This window comes from Lepisma saccharinum, chromosome 21 (genome assembly GCF_977018435.1).
Source record: "Lepisma saccharinum chromosome 21, izLepSacc3.1, whole genome shotgun sequence".
In the NCBI taxonomy this organism is placed as follows: Eukaryota; Metazoa; Arthropoda; class Insecta; order Zygentoma; family Lepismatidae; genus Lepisma; species Lepisma saccharinum.
In genome coordinates this window covers 53580993-53599927 of record NC_139249.1, presented here as the reverse complement: position 1 = coordinate 53599927, position 18935 = coordinate 53580993, and the positions used below count along the sequence as shown (strand labels likewise).

Sequence of the window (18935 nt, the reverse complement as noted above, 5' to 3'; positions counted from 1 at the left end):
TCACACACCCAGTCCCCTCCTCTATCTCTTGAACTTCTCCCTTATCCTTTCGCTCCCAAAGCCAAACACCGACTCCTCTTCTACCTCTCACCTCCGATTTCCTTTCCTCCGTTTCTCCCCCTCCATTCACTCCCCTACTTCCTTTTTACAACTCATGATACTGGAAACGTAAACGCATTCTTTGTATATCCTGCCTTCTACGAAAGCCAGGGTAGTGCAGGAATGTGAGGTACACTACGATATTTTGAACTACTTGTTAAAGAAATTAATTTTGTAGTTCATAAATGTAATTGAAAAATTGAAATTAATCTCTTTCAGTGCCTCTTATGTGCAACTGTCAGACATTGAATGGCTGTGGGCATACAGTTATCGCACTGCGTGTACTATACTGATCCTCGTATGTATGTTGACTGGCCAAAGCAGAGGTGGAGATGTCTCTCAAAGTGAGGATTGTTTGTCTGGTTAGTAGTTGGAATTTTCAATCATGTGTTTTCTTCTGTTAGTGAATAACTTTTACTTTACATGATATACCCGTGTCTACCCGTATTAACGCATCAGCAATCCGAGGACTGTATTGACAATTGTATAGCCGATGACGTTCTCCGACAATTCTGACAAGTTTTCTGACTTCATCATTGCTGCTTCTACAGCACTCACCTTTTCTGAACTGCAGGTTAGGTGTTTTAGTTAACCCACACAGCTTTTGCATGTGTATTGCATGTCGTGTGCGTACGTGTGTGCCAAGAAGTGCGTGCATTTATGGAGAAGGAAAGATAATACTCACTATGACTGGGAACCTGACCCCTTCCATCGCAAGGCCCCTGCTGTTGGAACGTGACCCTCGGACCCTGGCGTCACGCGAGGGGGGCGCCTGTCCCCCGTAGGTATGGCCGCAGTAGGGGCACATGTGGCGAATGCGGGGCCCCTGCTGCTGCTGCACCGTCACCTTGCATGACGGACACGTGACGCTCTCTTCCGGCATCCGAAGCGTCTCCACGGCCTCCCCCCCGCCGTCCGTCATCTTGGCGGGGCGCTGCTGAGAGAAAAAACAAGCGTCAGTCCCACGCGACATTTTATTTATTTACACTTCTGCTTAATGATAATTGTTATAAATTAGTATTACAAAAACAAATGTGATCACTAAAAATGTACACTCCATAAATATTTTGGATCGAAGTTGTATTACGATGTATGTTTATATAATTTTGTGTCCTTTTTCCCATAAAAATTGCAAAAATCTGGGGAAGGCTCGTTTAAATTGCTTTTGGAAGAAGTATTACTGGTAATAGCAGTAACCATAAAGTGTAGAGTCTTTAATTTTGAAGTAAATTTGAATTTTATTATATTCACACACACATACACAAGCATACACACTATGAAGTTATCTTTATAAATCCGAGAGGAAAGCTCTTTTGCCACCAACTTACTTTGAGAAATTGGATTCTAACATCACATTGCACAGTGTGCATACAGTAATTTCAAATAGCTACCTGTTGTTGCACGTACCTGCAATATGTCCTCAAAATTTGCAATTTTCGAGCAATTTCACATGATACACAACTCTACAGAGGCAAGTTCATTATATTAAATACACTAAAAAGGTTAAGAATGATTGCAGGGGCGCCAACCTTCTGGGGTGGGCTGGGACACTTAAGTTATAAATTCACAAAATTTCACAAATCCTACCTTCCATGTGTCATGATATTAATGCACACCAACATCCTTACTATTTTAAATATGGTAAATACTTAATTCAATAAGTAAATAGAGTAAACCTTCCTTAACACAAACTCGCTTAAGACGAACACTCTGTTAACATGGACAAAATGTTGGTCCAGGCAGAGATGTATTATTAGACGCATCCAGAAAGTAAGTTGACCACTCGCCCACAGGTGGTAGACCATGAGCGTTGAAATCGGTTTTGCGCATCCGTGAGAGGCAAATGTCACGGCTAGTGAATGTCCTAGAAGACGCCTCCCGAAAGTAATCAGTAGCGTCGCGGCAGCGATGAAACATGGCGGCACTTATCCCATCTCCCGCCGAGTGCAAGGTTCGTTCGGTGATCAAGTTCTTGATCGCGCAAAACATGCAGCCGATAGAAATTCATCGTCAGCTGTGCCAGGTGTATGGGCCAGGCCATGGAGGTATGAAGGGGGAGGAGTAACAGTTAAGCCTAGCGCGATTTTCCTGAAGCCGGGTCACGTGACAGAACCGGAGAAGTCAGACCAAAACATTCGAAGATGCCGTAAGAAAGCATGTAATTTTGTGTACTTTTGAATAAGATTTAGGAAGCAATGGTGCCTGCTCAACACACGGCTGAACTAACAGAAGCGACAGGAAACATGAAGGAATAAAATTCCATAATCAAATAAAGCTAGTTATAGTTTGTTTTGTAGCATTTAAGTGTAAAGTAGACCTAGAGTTTTCGTTTGTAGTTGGAGCTTACTTCCATGCTCCTTCCAGCCGCGTGCGCTTGCAGTAGCCGATGCGATGTTCTTCTGTCTGTTGAAGTCATTGGTTGAAGTAGATGCGACCATCTTACGCAGACAAACTTAAGCTCCGCCTCCTGGCTTCAAAACGAAATCAAGGAGTGATACGAGACTGCAGGCACCTGGCCAGACGTCATGAGCAAGCAGATGGTGCGTCGTTGGTGCCAGGACATTTACTGAAGGCCGGCAAAATGTGACGACGAGCGCAGTGGGCGGCCACCGGCCGTTACGGACGAGCTTGTGGAGCAGGTGCAGCAGCGCATATTGGAGGATCGTCGCGTCACGATCACGAAACTCAGCAGCAATTTCCCGCAGATTTTTCGGTCGTTCTTGCACGACATTGTTACCAAACGCCTGTTGCTTCAGAAATTGTGTGCCCGGTGGGTGCCGAAACAACTGACGCCCGAACACAAATAAAAACGCATGGGCACGGTGCTGACATTTCTGCAGCGTTACCATGATGACGATTTTCTCAACAGGATCATCACAGGGGATGAAACGTGGGTTGCATACAGCACCCCAAAAAGCAAGCAGCAGTCCATGCATTGGCGTCACAGTGGATCTCCATCATCATGTCATCAGAAGAAATTGAGGAGGACAATATCATTCCGCCCACCCGCCAGGAAGTGTTAACCGCCTTGGACACTTAGAACGTTTTGCTGCAACATCCAAATTGACCGCTAGTTTTACGGAAGCTATGAGTACAGTTGGCTGTGAAGTTACCAGGCATTTGCGTTCCCGTCTGCGACAGTGCAATATACACGATTTTTTTCACCAGAAAATGATATGTGAATACTTTCTATAAAAGTTAATTACTGTAGTACTGTAGTAGTGTTTTCTATGATGACATACATAATGTGTGTTGTAAATGGTTAATATGTAGAAATAACTGTATTGGAACAATAAAATTTGAGTCCCCGGTTAGCACGAATTTTCTTAACACGAACTCTTGATTTTTCGGTCCCTTAGGATTCGTGTTACTATTATTATTAATATTTTATATATTTGTTATTGCTACAGTAAGTAAAAATAACAAATATATAAAATATTAATAATAATAGTAACAAGACAAATTATTGGGTAACACGTTCGCCACTCGTTCGCCCATCATTGAATAGTTAACATCCTTAATGTAAGGAATTACATATTGGAATTTATTAAACAAAATCCTATCCCATAACTATTCAAAATAATATAGTTATAATTATAAATATAATAACATTACAGTACAAAAACCTGACGCCTTAGACTGCACGGCCACGGTGCGGGACAGATCTTTGGCGCCAATTTACAAACAAATATTAGATCCACGACGTTCAATGCATGCTAGATGAACGAAGATTTTGAGTGACATGAACAAAAATATAAACATATTAACACCTTGGAAACACTTTTAAGGGCAATGAATTATCCAATATTTTACGTCACTCTCGATGTTGGAAAATAAAAATATAGTCACTCAAGTATGAAAGACGATTGTGCAGATCTCGTTAACTAGAACACCATTGTATATTGAAAGGCGTTTAGAATATAATGTAATGGAAGTGCATAAAGTAATACCCTAATTACATATATTGCTGTATAAGTGTGAGACAGTGTCGAAACAACACCACAGGGGAAGAGTAGAATAGACTTTGGTTGTGAAACATCGAATGTGAGGTAATCGTGAAATTAAAGTGTCAGAAGTAAGCGATGTTCGTTCATGCATGTATTATGCTAATTCGAAAGACTTATTCTTACATAGATATGTTACTAAATACACGCTTTCAACTTACCAACACCATAGTCCCAAATCCCACGGCTAATTATGGTTGGCAACTCGTTTACCACTTCAACCGATTATTTTTTCCACAGCCATGGTGAAGCCTTGTTTCAGGTTTAGATAATCAAAAGGTATCCTGATATTATCCCTTTTCTTTGGGGGTTCATCAAGGACATTGTCCAGAAGATAAAAGTGATGTCTATCATTGGCCTGCAACGTAGGCTGACTTCTGCAGTAAGGTTGGCGTTAAGACACGGGGATCGTTTTATCCTGTCAAAAACCGATACATAAACAAAGCCTTCTGGGTCGATCCATTGTCATGGTCCAATATCAGTTCAATTCTGCACAACACGGGCCATTTTTCTGTCATTTTTTTACAATGTAATATTGTGTATTATTGAATGACCTGTCCACTGGGAACACTGAATCTTGTGTAGTTTCTGAGCTATGTTTAGTTAGTTACAGACGCTCGGGAAAATCCTGAACGATCATTCCTAACCTTACATAAACCATCCATTCTGTGGTTCCATGGAATGTTACAATATTTGTACTTAAATGACACTTCCTTGTTAGTCTACACGAGATAAATTCCAACCATGATATGATTGTTGAAAATATGTGATTATTTAGTACTTTTTACATAAAATGTTCCTGAATTTGAAATATGTGTTATTTTTTTTAAGTTAAGGTAAGCAATGTAACCACAGTAACTGAGCGCCGCAACTGTTAGATAGGCTTACTACAGCCTGACTTGGGCACCGCGAAAAAATGTTGAAAATCTAAGGGCGCCGTGAAACGAAAAAGTTTGGGAAGCCCAGGTCTCTGCCATTCGAACACACTTGTTCTAGAGGACGACGCAAGAAAAGATATAGTGGGGTGGCACAAGGTGGCCGGAAATATTCTTCCGGTGTAGGGGATCGCATTTTCACACTGCAGAAAAGTTGAGTGGAGCTAAGACGGTCAAACCACTTCAATTTCGGCTGCCATCCAACTATCGTAAAATTAAAATTGCCCGTTTATAAAGTATTAACGGGTCCCCCTCCATAGTTAACATTAAGTAATTATAAAAAAATATGTTTATGGTACACTAAATCTTTCAATTTATAATTATTATTGATCTGTATGGATGATTACATATTCGAATTTAAATTCGGAAGTTCATTATAATAATTAAAATTTGTTGAAAATATTGATCAATATTGATGTGTACATTTTCTTCTCCAGTTACATATATGCAACAATTTAGTACCAACAAATTTGCTTTAGAATATTTAAGAATTACAACAAAGTATTAAAATAGATATTATGTAATAACAAAATATAGTTTTTCGTGCAAAATTGGTGAAAAACAAAAAGGATGTTCAAATTTTTGCATAATATCCAGGAGAATTGGACTCTGCGTGAGTCTCGTGCGGCATTTGTTTTGCAGACCTCGTGAAACATCAAAATGCCGGAATAGTATCGCCTGGTATCGGTAGATGAATTCCAACCGATACTTTCCGATACAGATACCACTAGTATCGGCTCAGCTTTAATATATAATGTATAAAAATGCATTATAAGCCTATAACGTGGTAATTGGCGCCATGCTTATTTCTCATTCTAGTCGCAGAGCACAGTGACATGACAAATGGAGTGCGCGTAAGCTCACAATAGGAAAACAAGGGTTATTTCCTGTGTTTGTAAACTTAGAGGCACGCTGTCAAATTTTAATTGTAATTACCATACAAACATATGATTGATTGAGTTGGTGTTTTGAGTTCACTTTATGTACAGTAAAGGTAATAAGGGACTCTACCTACAGTTTAAAGTGGGATCCCAAATACTATGTGTCTCCACCGGGCATCGAACCCGGGACCTCTTGATTGCAAGGCTACGACGCTGCCACTGTGCCATCAGGGAGGCATATGTATTCATTTTATTCACGGAGCGCGGATTGCTCGATTGATTGATTTTTACTTCGCTCTTCTACCCCTTTTGGTTAATCGCAAGAACGAGGATGAGTTATGATATGATGAAATTGAATTGATGAAGGGACACTCACAAAGAATGCCCGGGCCGGGATTCGAACCCTATATGCCGTTGCTGTGTTCTCGTCAAATCCCGTACATTGGACAACATCTACTATGTTTCTGTCGCTGACTTCTTAAGTTTCACCAGGGAATTTATTTTTATTCGTTGCATTCAGCTCTGAAATCATATATTTTCCGACACAACAGGAAAACACGTGTTCACATAACGGTACCAGACTGCCGTCTGATCCAAGGAAACAAGTTTCAACTTGCACCAGGTGAGGCTGATAAGCCACACTGTTAAATGTTACCGTAAAATTTAAAATATCATACCGTTAAAATTTAACAGTCTGCCTATTAAACTGCAGGAACGGGACCAACATTTTTTTATTTAAATTGGAATATTTTCTAATTATAAATTGCGTGTGCCATACTATATCTTTAAAAACTGATTCCTTAAAATTACATCATTCAGGATAACTATGCGATAGCAATACTTTAAAAACGGTCAAATCATATTTTTATGGTAGTTGAATAGTAACGAACATTGACGGTATTACACCGTCATATCCCAAGTCAACATTTTGCAGCAAATGTTGCATAACACCCCAAGCCGATTGTTGCTATCGCATATTTTTTCAGAGTTATAGCTTCATGTTTCTTTTGTGACAGTCCTCGTACATATGAAACTCGTTTCTTGAAGCTTTCCATAATTGTCATTCATTGTGAATGGGATGTAACAGTCTGGGCCAGAATACAGCACAATTACAGTCGTAGTGTACCTCTCATTTCATGAGTTACACTTACCTTTGTAAAAGGCAGGAAATAAAAGAATGCGTCTACTTCAGCAGAATGCATTTCCAGCTACAGGATAGGTAAAATGGAGGGAGGAGATGGAAGTAGGGGGAAGTTTCTTGTGGAGGAAACAAGTTCGGTCTTGGACTAGACAGTTGGTTTTTAGCTTGGAAAGTGAACGTTGGGTTTGATTGATTGATTGATTCAGTTTATTTTACTTCGCGTTTTGTGCCTCTTGGCTAATTTGCGAAGATGGGGATGAGTGATGAAATTGATGAATGGACATTCACAAACAACCAAGCCCGAGCGGGATTCGAAACCGGAACCCTTGGCGTCGCAGCGCGATGTGCTAATCACTCGGCCACAGGGTCCGACGTTGGGTTTGAGAATTGGAAAGGAGGAAGAGAGTTGTTCGGGGGAGAAGTACAGAGAAGTTACGAGACAGTGTAAGAGACTTAAGGGAGTGTGTGTGTGAGATTTAACTTTGGAACTATTAATGATCATCTCTTCGAACACAAGACAGATAATATCCTTTTCTCTCTAACGCTACCCGTGCCGATGCAGTCTTAAGGTCATTTAACCTAAAATGTGTGAGTTGCCATTCATTTAAGAGTTGTATAGATTAAGTTTTATCTAGGTACCTCAGAAGAAGAAGATATAGCATAAGCGATTAGCTATGAGCTAACCCTACCCTTATAGTTCGATCCCGACACCGTTGGTGTTATACGCAGTAATAATTACCGATAGTCATTTGGGTGATTATAGTTGAGTGTTCGCCCACGATAATAGAGCAGCGTCGTTCTTGGGGAGAAACCTTCCCAGGGTGAAAGTTGGTGCATGTCAAGCAGTCGACAATCGATATTTCTCAGATGACCTTTAGCTAAACATCGATCATTCGGTTGTGTAGGAGAGTTCGGATTTCATAAATAGACAACGTCCCACATGGAAATTTACTCGAAGTAATGGTCTATTCTCCCCGAAAGGGGCAGGAACATTGGATTGTGGACGCCGAAAAGAAAAACGAACGACATTTAACTTTCGTTCCCTCGCGAAGTCTTCCTCCGCCCAAATTATTTACTACCCGTAATCATGGGTTGAGGGAAGGAGAAGATTAAGGGTAGACTATTCTTCATCCACTGTCAGAACGAAGTCGATGTAAACAATTGCATGTGCCTTGATACCGATATTAGCTTTTGCTTAAGAATCTTACGCAGAGGAATATACCATATCTCTTCGAATCCAAGACACCATCGAATTCAAAGCGCACCTTCTTCAGTCTTTGAGAAAAAAAAATCTTTGAATTTAAGAGAGACAGATGTACAGTCACCGGCAATAAAGATGGGACAGCTAATCCTGAAATACCCGCTTTCCTGAAAGGTATTAAGTGTGTTGCTTAAATATACGGCGGTGGTAAAAGTTGCCATTGAAAATTTACTTTTTAAGTCCTTATCTCCGTAGAGTTATGCAACACACATAACGTCTTTCAGGGAAGCGAATATTTCAGGATCGAGGTATTGCATTTCTTTATGCCTTTGACTGTACATACTGGACATCGTAATAAATACTGCTTCATTGACATTTCCATTGTCGAACGAATTGACACTTCACTTGCGGTAAATCTACTACATTCATAGTTTCCAAATTCCTCTGCACATAACTTTACGTTTAAATGCTGCATCATGTGAGTGATACTTCTATTCTTAATGTTCGTCTAATGTACATTTGACAAACGTTGACTTACTAACCACTTCTTTACTGCAAAGAGTACAATAATAAACCTTCTTCCTTTGTTTCCCTTTCGTACTTCACTGATAAGAATAGACTGACTCATTATTGTGAAATCTTGATTGTTGTCACACAACAAATTATTTTTATCAATACTGGTATTTCGGCAAGACATCGAGAAAAAAGTCCATTCTTGTTTGGGTATGTAGTTATTAATGTTACTAAGATGTTATATACCAAAGTTCCGCTTGTTATGACTTATATTTCTCCTATTTCTTGAAAACTTTGTTTGTCCGCCAGTTTTCAATATGGCGGACTTAGCAGCAGGGTGATCGCCGGGAACTTTTTAAATATTATTAATGTTATAAGGAAGCTATGCACCAAATTTCAGCTTGTTATGAATTACAGTTCTATTATTTCGTGTCCGCCATTTTTCAATATGGCGGCCTTAGCGTACGGGTGATCGTCGGGGACTTTTGGTATGTTTTTATTATTGTTACTAAGGTGGTATATACCAAATTTCAACTTGTTATGAATTATGGTTCCCTTATTTCCTGAAAATTTTCATTGTGTGCCATTTTTCAATATGGCGGACTTATCGTACGGGTGATCGACGGGGACTTTTGGTATGTTGTTATTAATGCTATAAAGACGTTACATACCAAATGTCATCTTGTTATGAATTAGTTCCTTTATTTCGAAGAAAACCGTCTAAAGTGATTGCACTAAAATACATTCCACAATACATTAAAACCATCTTATAATGATACATATTTTACGATGTTAATTAGGCCATATACACCACAATAGATACTTAGAAACACGATTCCATCGAATCCAAGGCGCATCTAAATTTTCAACATCCAAAAAAAAAAAGTGCTTTGGATTCATAGAAATACGACAATGTGCATGTTAAAGTCATATCACTTAACTTTCGCTTATACAAGTTGCTTCATTCTTATCGTGGAAGAATAATTTGAAATTGCATTAAATCCTCGAATATTTGTTTCAGAAGAAAAACCAAATTAATTTTAATTTTTAGTTTGCTTTAAATTTTAGGTACCGGTACTGAAATTTAATATAGGAACATGTAAGTATCGAGAATGATGATTATTCTTCTAGGAACCTTAATTTTTCTCCCTTAAATTCGCGTTTACAAAAACAAAACAAAACAAAATCGAACTGAACATTAAAGTATAAAAATTCTCAATTAAATGTTTGACATGTGTGAGTTACGACTGTCGTCACATTAGGGGAATATGAAAATGGCAGAAAATGGCTTCACAGCAATGTAGATAAAAAACGGCCTCCCCGATGACGTAGTAATTAATGAGTACCAAGTTCGATACCCGGTAGAGACACAAGGCACAGTGGTTCTGATTCCACTTTAAACTGTAGGTCTAGTCCCGATTAGTCTTTCTGTGCATAAAGTGGACTTAACAATTCAAATTCAATTAATTTAAAATAAAATGTTTTAACCTGGAAATAAAAGTTTATTCTTCTAATTCAATACATCGTAAACTAACTACCATCAAACTATATGTAATGTTCTCTAAAACAGTTTTATTTAGTTGAATTTTTTGCCTTTTGGGGTGCTGCAGCTGTATGCTTTTTACCTAATTAGACCAAAATGAGAATTCTCTTGTAAATGAGAACTGCTACACCACAATATCGATAGTCATTTGTAACGATTACCAATTCCTACACAGTGGAATAGTCTTCCTCCCAAGCTCTTCGTGACAGTGAATCGTGCATTTCATGTGGTTCTATCTCTCAGGACAATCGGGTCACACTGGATTCTCTTAGAAATCCTCTCCGCCCTAAATTGATCGCATGTATTATATGGCATTCCAGGCCCTTTGATGCCTGACCGCTATAGTATTGCTATGGCATGATTCTATCAAATTACAGAATGCAATAGATAAATTTCACCGTTGGGTAGAATGAAATGCCACGTTCATTTACAGTAAAACTAAAGATTTGAGTTGCAAAAAGTATTTATTTGTAACAGTTTAAATACTAAAAGACATTTTAGTTGAAGAAGAGGACAAAATATTATATCTAGAAGAAATATTAGATTCTAATCTGCAATTTTTTGATTCCCTATGATCTATTGTTTCTGGATCAAGAAGGCAATGGGAGCTTTATCACTCTCAGACCTATTTTTCTCCGGATACTCAGATCTATATAACTGTAGTCTGTTCCATACGGAATACGGAATTCTGCCTTCAAAACCTGGTCAGAGAAAATAGAAAAGATGAAAAAGTCTCTTATCACAGTCTTTTGAATTCTAATTTCAATTCCAGGACGATATACTACGTGTTCCAGGTAAAATTAGCCCGGCTCAAAGACATTTGTCTACGAGGCAAATGGCGGCTATGTTGCACCAGTAAAATGGAATAGTCCATTGTGACGTGAACCGTGGTAGGTACTGAAGGTCATCAGTACACACACTTCATTTATTTTCGTGATGCTTGGCATGTAACTGTTGATCGAAGCCGGCCTACTTTTAACTGGGACACCCTGTTGTTGCTTTACGGATATCTTGACATATTGTAGGAGGTTATCTGCAGACACTGCAGAGGATAATGTTAAATTTCAGCAATAAACTAAAATGCAAAGCCACAGAGTGATCTGACACCAGAGAATGTTCCTATCAGACAATTCATTGTGCAATCTCCCGATCGTTCCCTCCGTGAACATGCTTCTACTTTTGGGCATGTCCGATCGACTTGTCAGGAGAATTTTACACGCAGATGTGACGTTTCATCAGTACAAATTCATGGTTGTTCAACGACTTTTGGACCTTGACTGCACGATCACCGGATCCCACCCCTTGTCATTTCCTCTCTGGGGCCATCTGTGAAGGTTAATGCTAACCATCATTTGGATGGAATGGAATGTCACATCTGCGTGTAAAATTCTCCTGGCTAGTCGGAACATGACCGAAAGTAGCAGCATGCTCACAGGCTAAACTTTTGGGAGGTTGCACAATAGACTGTCTGACAGCAACGACGTTTTCTGTTGTCCGAATACTTCGTGTCCGTGGTCTTGCATGACGAACTGGTATTTGCCAGGCAATTGCACCGATCTCCGTCCCGGCATGGGCGATCTTTGTGAGTGTCGTTTCAATTCATCACCCATCCCCATCTTCGCGATTAGGTAAAAGTAGCAAAACGCGAAGTAACATAAACCAGATCAATCAATCAATCCTACTATTACTCATGACAGAAAACTAAACTGGGAACTGGAAACCCAACATGTGGAACATGATTGATTTGCATTATTTTACTTCGCTTTTTGTGCCACTTTTGTCTAATTTGCGAAGAAGGAGATGAATCAGGATATGATGAAATTGATGAATGGACACTTACAAACATCCATGCCGGGGTTCGAACCCGGGACCCCTGGCGTCGTAGCGCGATGTGCTAACCACTCCGTCATGGGGGTCGGCTGTGTGGAACATGAAAATGATTCTTTAAAGATCATTGCGTTCTGTCATCTGTAGTAAAAACGTGTACAGGCCATTACAGTAACAAAAAAAAAATATATTTTCCAAAATTGTTTATTTATTATTATTTATTACGCTATTAAAGCTCAATACAATTCTACAACCCAAAGTGTGTCAAGTCCCCCGCAGGCAACCATTGAAGAGAAAAGTGTTCGAACGGACGACCACGCTGATCTTGTTAATGCAGAAGTGCAGAAAACCGTCGGTTCTCGTTCAGTGTTTCTTGGCATGAAATTTCCAGACAATTTACCGATTAGGCTACAGTGTAGAGTATTGTTTATGGAAATCCCTGATATCGATATCAAAAATAGAAAATCAAAAGTCTGAGGACAGTGGAGGGTTAAAAGCGATAGTGCTAACTGCTTCAATTCCCAGGCGACGGATTTGTATGCAGGGGAATCCAAAAACTTGCTCCTCAGCACGAAGATTGTTTCGAAAAGAATCATGTGTTTGTAGAGAAGAGAAGCAAGTATTTGTATATGTGTAGAAGGAAAAATATTATTGATATTTTGTTGACAAATCGATCATTACATTTAGTAAGATTCTCCTCGTAGTAACTTGGCAATAAGAAACTGAATCCACAGGAATAGTTTCAGAATATTCTACATACATTTTGTACAAATCTAGTCAAGGTCATTGCCACCGGGCTGTGGTCCTCTGTGCAAGAGTCACTCTATCTTCCTGCCCACTCAAATAGCACACACGAGAAGGGGTGTAAGGGGCAACTTCCACGTAGGCGCACAAAAGTCAACCTCACTTCCACGCAATACACCATGGACTGCATTTTGCAGACGAACGAGACTGGCACTGTGGCCAGTATAATTTTGTGTGTGTTATCCTGTGTTTTGTCATTGTGTGTGCTGAGTGCCTCTTTACAGCCTCAGCTTTTTAACTAAGTCAGAATATTTTAAGATTTTAGTTATGCAACGTTAGAGTTGTTATTTGTAAGGATCTGGCCCCCGTATAATGTGACGGGTGCAAAATAGCCTAAGTGCTGAAGCACCCAAAATTTTAAATTCAAATTCAAAAAGCACACACGAGAAATTTGCAGACTCATTTGATACTGAACAGATGTATAACGAGAGAAAGTAAAACACAGACAGAATAAGAGACAGAAGTGAAAGAGAAAGTAGAAGGGATTGAGAGACAGAAAGAATGAAATTTTATGAACTTGGGCAGGGGTTCCCAAAATTTTCATTTCACAGCCATTAGTGTTTCAAGATTTTTCCGCGACGCCCAAGCCACTTGCAACGCACAGTTAGTGTGGTTAAGTTACTTGCCTTAAGTTAAAAAGTAAACACATATTTCAAATTGAGAAACATTTTGTATGTAAAAAGTACCAAATAAACGTATTTGGAACAATCACATCGCTTCATAACAGGAGGGCCTCCCCCATGGCGCAGTGGTAGCGTCATTGCCTTGTAATCAAGGGGTCCCGGGTTCGATACCCGGTGGAGGCACAAGTGGTTCGGATTCCACTTTAAACTGTAGGTCCAGTCCCGATTAGCCTTACTGTGCATAAAGTGGACTTAAAACAGCAACTCAAACCAAAGCTTCATAACAGGTAAGTTTCATTTAAATGAAAATATTGGAACATTTTGTGGCACCCCTGAAAGTCAGCTACGGTGCCCCAGGGCGCCGCGGCGTACACTTTGGGAACCACTGAACTAGGGAACAGACGAAGAAAGAAAGACATAGAGGAACAGGGTGAAATAAGCAGAGAAAAGAAGTTGGAATGAGGCAGAAAGCAAGAGGGAGAAGTAAAGGGAGAGAGAGAGAGAATGGTGGGAAGAAAGATAAAAAGTAGAAACAGATAAGTAAACAAGGAAGAAAGAGAGCACGTGAGAGATGACAGACGAAAAATGAGTATCTTGGTAGCTGTAACAACCGAAGAGCTCATCTGAAAATATTTCGTCACCCTGTGGCCCACTCTAATGGAATTCTCTGGTGATGCCATGGAATCAGATTTTAAACCATTTAGAATATCTGCGTCATTAATTTGTTTTGTTTTTTAATTATTTTGGACTACAACTTAATTTGGAGGTTTTAATCCATTACATTTTAGTTATCAATATTATCTATATCTTTACATTTTACCTGAGTTTCTATTGTTACATCAAAATTAAAACAATTTAATATACACAATTTCAACACATGTTTTGTTTCATCTATTTAAATGTTTTCCTTTGTTCATATCTTTAGATCACATATTTTAGCAAAGCCACTATCCGCTTTACGCTATTTGCAGCATAGGAAAGGAAACTAAGGAAGGTATAGACATTGGGAAGTGATCTTTGTTCCTTATCAATGTTTGGTACATAGTTCTTCGTTGAGCCTCTAATTGAGGACTCTCTTAGAATAGATGCGATATTGTTTTATATTGTACTTGCAAATATAGTGTGTTAAGTTTGTTATACTTAACCATCCGAAGTAGGATTTACATGTCCCGTTCGGATTCGCAATATGAACACTATTGTTTCTCGTAGGTCGTAGCAGTTTAATCTGATGAAACCCTGGACGTTTTTGATTTATCTGGAAGTATAACTTGCAAGTTGCTGTTGTAGTATTAATTTTTGTGTACAGCAAGCATGCTATTATTTTTTATTTTGTTGGGAGACGACAACAGTGTTCTAGAAAATGTTTTAGCTTTTTAAGAAGAGCTGGCCTCTTCCACTATATGTGTGGAAGTTTTTAGTGTATTCTTACCTTTTTAATGTGTAAGGTTTGTCTTGTGCAGGTCCCTTTACAACCATGCACTTCTATCTTTTCCCAAAGGGCTTTTTACACCCCTTTATTATCTCTTAGGTAAGAATTTTACTTACCCCGTATATACGAAATGGACATATGCGCCGACGTAACACCCCAAAAATTTTAAACGGTCTCCGTGGTGAAGTGGGTAGCACAGCGCTCTACGACGCCAGAGGTCCCGAGGTTGGAATCCCGGCATGGGCATAAGTGTTCTTTGTGATTGCTCCTTCATCAATTACATCATATCATTCCTCATTCTTATCTTTGCGATTAGCCAAAAGTGGCAGAAAAGCGAAGTAAAATAAACCAAATCAATCATTCAAACCAAAAATTTTATCTAATTCGTTCATTCATTTTGTATTTCACTAAGAAGAAATGCAATAGTTTTTTTTGGTTTGTCATTCCTTCACCCGAACCATAACATTTACATTGATGACTTACAACAATCTACCAATACAACAATGCTCAACTGATAACCGTTTCCGTAGAGCTTATATTACAAAAATGGCTGTTGAATATAGGCCTATCCTGTGACTGAAAAGCAAGTTTCCGAATGAACTGGCTTTTCACTATTAATTAGAAGCAAAAGCGAGTATTAATCACAAAGAGAAAAGAAAGTAAGTATTGTTTATGTAATACATTTTAAATTGTATACTGTTTTCTCATCTAAACTTTAACATTTCGCGATTGCACTGGAAATAGGTCATCAGTGGTCAGTATAAATTTTTGTTTGTAATAAGAATGTGTATAATTAATCCGTCCATGAAACATAAAATATAAACAGAAAACACACATGCAGGGCTAAAATTCCCTATTTCAAATTACGCACAATATAGGTTATCATAGGAAATGTGCGTGTGAGTTTGTGAACAATAAATGTATTTGTTCAACTATAATCTGCCGCATTGTTGCAGTCCGAAGATAAGAATTCTTATAGGTAGTGTTCAAGTCCAGCTTAAATATTGCTGCGAGCAACACATCAGTGTTATTTTTTCTGCAGGTGAACGCGATTGGGGTGGGTGTGATTAAATATATGATACTAATTTAAAGGCTCATCTTAATGTATCCTCCACGCAGGATAAAATTCCTCATAATATACAGGATGAGGTAAAAGTCAGATTACACGGGCGAATGACCATCACGGTCGCCAGACCTATCACCACTGGAATTTTACTTGTGGAAGCACGTAAAGCCCTTGGTGTACGATAAGAAAGTTAAGAGCATGAAACATCTCTAGAGTTGACGAGCTGTATCTTTGCGGGTGGCCTTGGCTACTCCGCGCAGAGTGAGAGAGAGATACGTTTATGTAGTTGCCACCTAATCGCCCTTTGGGTGGTCGACAGCAAGGACAGAACGCAAAGATAATGACGCGCAGCCGGTAGCTCATCCCCCTTGCTACTGCGCAGCCGGTATGGTGCAGGGTTCACCCGCAAAGATACAGCTCGTCAACTCTAGTAAAGGGTCAAGGGTGCCATCTTCCAATCACTCCCACCACTCTAGCAGACGTTTCTCGCAGCTCGGAACGTCAAATTGAACTCCCGTATGTGTGCCCCATTCTGAAATTCCAGTGTTGCTAATCTCCTCTCAAGGCACCCTGGAAGAGAGGTGTGTGGAAGGAGAGAGGTAAAACAAAGTAAGGCCGGAAAGCTGGAAATAAGACAAGGGATTAGTACAAATAATTATAATAATAATAATAATAATGTATTGTAGGATATAAATCCAGTACCATTAAATTTGAGAGAGACCACGATTGTCTTACGTAAAGTTTCCTTGTGTATCGATTACAAACGAGGATGAAATATGATAAGATGAAGTTATCAAGCAGTTATGATATTCTGGGCAGGGACGATTAACGATTTTTCGTTCGCGGCTCGTCGTCAACGAGTTTACAGGACGATTCATACCGCCTTTAGCAAATTCCTTGCGTCACTGGACTGGCTGGTTGGCAGGCCGCCACTAACCATTACCTTAATTTATGGCCACTCCATAAGCAATTTGAGAAATTGCAAGCGCAAGGTCAAACTTGACTTTGTTGATTTATTGGTCGCTTCTTGCATGATTGATTTTTTTTTTTTTTTTGAGCTAACACTCACGCGACATACCTCACGGTGAAATATATGTGAGGTAGGACAGACAGATAGCATAGCAAGGTTTCATGAAATAGGGGCAAGGCAAATTTTCGTCTAAGCAAAAAGTCAATTGGAGAAAAATCATCGACATAACGTAATTAATTATCATAGTTTTCATTAGTAATTTAGTATTTGCTTTTCTAGCATTTTTGGCTAATTTCAACGATGAGTGATGAAGGGACACTCAAAAAGACAACGCGCTCGACCAATAATAGTTATTATTTGCAAACATTACATCTGAACACAAGAATATATTAATAATATTATCTTTAATTTCAATAGTTGAAGAAAACAGCCAATTAATATTCAGAGATTACGTATTTGTATTTTTCATTTAGCGTCGCCTTTCTGTCACTTTTGGCTAATAGCAACAATGAGGTTGTGTGATGGTTAGATGAAATAGGTGAAGGGACAATCACAAGGAACATCCATGCCCAGGCCGGGATTTGAACCCTGAGACTTCGGTGTGGCGAGATGGAAATTCGACCACAACCACTGAACACGCTCGGCTACAGAACCGACCAGTGTTGAAGAGTAGATTATTTGGCACTGAGTTTTATCAATAATTTTTTCGTGACTATTTACATTTAATTTTTGATATTTCCGTTGTTAAAACCAAAAGTTGTAAATAAACAGGAATGGATTTAGTAATGGGCACACTTGCTATTCGGAATGTGGCATATTTTTAAGTTCAAATCATTTTCAGTATGTATTCTTCAAGTGTAAAATATGACTTGGATATCTGTCATACAAATTACGCTGTGCAACAATCCTCTTGTTTGCTGGATATCATGAGGTGTTACTGACACGTAACTTGTTATGAAAATATATGGCTCGCAATAACTCGGCAATGACACAACAGTTAGAGAAAATTTGATATGAAACGGCACATTCAGTTCCATACGTTTCAATGAAGGCCGGTACGGTGAGTGCGTAAGTAGAGTGGAAAATAGTGCTCCAACATTTTATACAAAAGAAACTACCATTTTGTGTCCATTGTGCGACAGCGGTGCCTAAATTATCAGCAAGTTCGTACATTAACGTTGCGTGCAACGTTTCAGCTAGAATGTTGCTGCGTAAACTTAGTATATGATGTTGTGTTGGGAGTTGCCCAACGGCGATCAATAGAGCTACATAGCATTCCTCTTGCGTGAAAAGAAACTTTTTCAAACATCGATGGTTTATTACCGGTGCTGTAGTGGTAGTGGAGCCAGTGGAATTCTGAGAAACCTTTCGGTACTACTTATTCAGACGGAATAGCTCTTTGGTACTTTATTCTGATAATTTATCCGCACCTCTCTGTATCACTGACCTATCTATCCCTCTCTCCAGGCACATTATTGATTAATTGATTGATTTAGTTAATTTTAATTCCCTTTTCTGCCACTTTTTGCTAATTTGCGAAGATGGCGATGTGTGATGATATGATTAAATTAATGAATGGTCACTCACAAACACCCATGCCATGGCCAGGATTCGAACGCGGGACCCTTAGCGTCGTAGCGCGATGTTCTAACCACTCCGCCACGGAAGGCGGCTCTCCCGTTGCATTAGCCGACCCTGTTGTATCTTCCAAAGTTTAACTTTAGTGTAAGTTATGGCGGATGGTTACATTTCAACTGGTGCTGAGACGATAGCGACGCCGATATATCGATATGGGCCCATGCTGGTATCGGTATCCGAATGTACCGGTTCGAATTATTTATCGATACCGGCCGATATTTATCAAGCAATTTAACCGTTCGCGGGGTCCGCAAAAATGCC

General features: G+C 39.3%; 1 protein-coding gene across 5 annotated transcripts in view; it reads right to left on the bottom strand.

The window, feature by feature from the left end:
* Positions 1 to 18935, bottom strand: part of LOC146004257 (putative E3 ubiquitin-protein ligase HECTD2) — a 368014-nt gene that overhangs the window by 58006 nt on the left and 291073 nt on the right. For 3 of the 5 annotated variants that reach the window (XM_083142946.1, XM_083142949.1, XM_083142945.1), the window contains exon 2: positions 785 to 1033. In XM_083142946.1, the coding sequence (XP_082999072.1) occupies positions 785 to 1033 (249 nt within the window). Of the gene's footprint in view, positions 1 to 784; positions 1037 to 18935 lie in introns of all 5 variants that reach the window. The other 2 variants (XM_083142947.1, XM_083142944.1) reach the window with 1 other exon arrangement.